This window comes from Engraulis encrasicolus, unplaced genomic scaffold (genome assembly GCF_034702125.1).
Source record: "Engraulis encrasicolus isolate BLACKSEA-1 unplaced genomic scaffold, IST_EnEncr_1.0 scaffold_27_np1212, whole genome shotgun sequence".
In the NCBI taxonomy this organism is placed as follows: Eukaryota; Metazoa; Chordata; class Actinopteri; order Clupeiformes; family Engraulidae; genus Engraulis; species Engraulis encrasicolus.
The window spans coordinates 1,362,648-1,365,216 of record NW_026945566.1 but is presented as its reverse complement, the minus strand read 5'-3'; the positions used below and the strand labels follow the sequence as shown (position 1 = coordinate 1,365,216).

At 47.6% G+C, this 2,569-nt stretch overlaps 1 protein-coding gene across 1 annotated transcript in view; it reads left to right on the top strand.

Annotated features, from left to right (window-relative positions):
• Nucleotides 1-2,121, top strand: part of stox2a (storkhead box 2a) — a 101,526-nt gene extending 99,405 nt beyond the window's left edge. The window contains exon 5 of the mRNA XM_063192949.1: nt 1,135-2,121. Within this exon, the coding sequence (XP_063049019.1) occupies nt 1,135-1,336 (202 nt within the window). The 3' untranslated portion in view covers nt 1,337-2,121. The remainder of the gene's footprint in view (nt 1-1,134) is intronic.
• The last annotated feature ends 448 nt before the right edge of the window (nt 2,122-2,569 follow it).

Sequence of the window (2,569 nt, the reverse complement as noted above, 5' to 3'; positions counted from 1 at the left end):
ATCTAGACTACCTGGTTGTGTCATACGAGTCAAAATAAAGCTTTTTGAGCCACTTTTCTCACGGTTTTTTTTGACAGAGCGCAGGCGCAGTAGTTCCATAACGGCACGAGAGCAACGGCTTTTCACAACTGAGCATGTGCATAATTTCGCGTGCGCCGATGCAGCCAGATGATTGGATCACTGGCAACGCAGCTCAGCAGGCACATTGGCTCTTGTTACCAGAAAGGCGGGAGATGTGCGGGTAGACGCCATATTTGCGTTACGAATCTTCACCGTTAATTTCTATGTACCTGTCCTATCTCCCCTTACTAGAATATTTCTGGTTATGACACCATGATGTCATGTGTATGAAGGCGGAGTCAAGTAAAGTGTTACCTAACAGAGAAACACATGGACATATACATAGATGTTTAAACACATGGACATATACATAGATGTTTCGTAACTTCAAGGTGGAGTTCTATCTATCTTTTAACCTTCCCTGGCCTTTCCACGCACAAAATAACAATTTAGATGACATCCTATCTCTATTTTTCTGACTTCTGATTTCTTCTCTCTTCCTTTCTCTCCGTCATGTCATTGTTACCAAACGTCCATTTCCAAAACGTACTTCCCACCTTCCCTCTTATCCTTCCTTTCATCCACTCCTTCTCCCTTCCATTCGTGTCTTCCTGTCCATATCCTACCTTTATGTCACCCTTTCACACCCCCTCCCTCTATATCTCCTCCTCTCCTCCCATGGCCCTCCCTCCCTCACTATCCTCCCTCCCTCCCTATCCTCCCTATCCTCCCTATCCTCCGTCCCTCCCTCCCTCCCTCCCCCCCTCTCTATCTCCTCTCCTCTCCTCCCATGACCGTCCCTCCCTCCCCCCCTCTATATCTCCACCCCTCTCCTCCCATGACCGTCCCTCCCTCCCCCCCTCTATATCTCCTCTCCTCTCCTCCCATGACCGTCCCTCCCTCCCTCCCTCCCTCCCCCCCTCTATACCTTCACTCCTCTCCTCCCATGGCCGTCCCTCCCTCCCTCCCTCCCTCCCCCCCTCTATATCTCCACCCCTCTCCTCCCATGGCCGTCCGTCCCTCCCTCCCTCCCTCCCTCTGCTGTGTCTGCCATTCCTGCTTGTCTTCATGCAGCACACGCGAGAGCTTGGCCTCCAACACCTCCAGCATAGTGGAGAGCAACCGGCGCCAGAACCCGGCCCTGAGCCCTGGCCACATGGGCTCCACCAGCATCGGGCCGCCCTTCGGCTTCCGCAGCATCCCGGAGCCGCCCACCACCCAGCCCGAAAAACTGCAGAAGTCCCCCAACTGCCTAGCCTCCATAACCAGTGTCTGACAGCAGCCCCCTCCTCTCGGAGCGAGGGAGGCGCCGCTGACTCGCAGGAGGAGGTGTAGAAAGTAAGACATACAGTACGGGTTGGTGGAGGTGTGTGGGCGCACGGGGCGGGCGGTGCAATGGACAGGGGCATGGATGGACAGACAAGGGGTGTGCTGCAAAGTCACCCACCGACAACTCTCCAACTACACTTGGGACTGTTAGACCCCACAGGCATGGCTTCCACAGACTGTTCCCACAGTACACTGCAAAAAAAGTACAAAAAAGACATCAAAAGATACAAATTATGAAAAATAAAATGACAATGAAAATAAATGACAAAAGAAAGGGGAAACACACTTTAGAAATGACCTTAGGTTAACAAACGTATCAATCAGGAAATTCTCCAGTCTGTATTACCTATTGTGAAACGTTTCTAACTCTTACTCCAGGATTGTTACTCTCTGGAAATAAGTTGAGGATGTTTCTGAAGGAAAAGGCTGGCATCAATAATCGTACATGTTGTTGTTCTTAAATTGTTACAATGGGTATCCATCATGGAAACGAGTGGTGGAGTCTGGTTTAGAGATGCACCGGATCCAAGATCCGGTTCCGGATCCGGCAGGATAATAGGGTTTTTCACAGGATCCGGATCCGGTTCCAGGATCCAGGATCCGGTAGCCGAGGCTTTTCAGTCAAAATAGTTTGAGCCAACGTGATAAAAAGGGCCCACGTGTGTGAGTAGGCTATGTGTTTCAACCCTTTCGTAGGATCCGGTATCCGGTTCCGGATCCGGCAGGATCTTAGGCAGTATCCGGCAGGATCCTAAAAATCAGGATCCGGTGCATCTCTAGTCTGGTTGTGTTGGTTTAAGGATTGAATGTTGATACTGTTCACTGAAGGTGTTTCGGCAATCTGGCAATGGTAATAAGGCGCAAGGTTTACAAAAGTCAGAGAACCAAGGTATAATATATATATTATATTATATACTATGGAATATATATTATAATATATGATATATACACGTATATATTATAATATATTATAATGTATATTCTCATTTGACCAACTTTGAAAAAGACTTTTCTCACAGAGCTGTTGAATTGCACATCAGAGTATAAATGCATTCCTTCATGACAATGTTATCTCTCTATTGCTAAAAGTAAATATTGGATTCATTTTCACACTCTTACAGGAAAAAATAGATAAAACCAGTAGAAACTGCAATCATGTTAAACTCATTTGACTTTATTT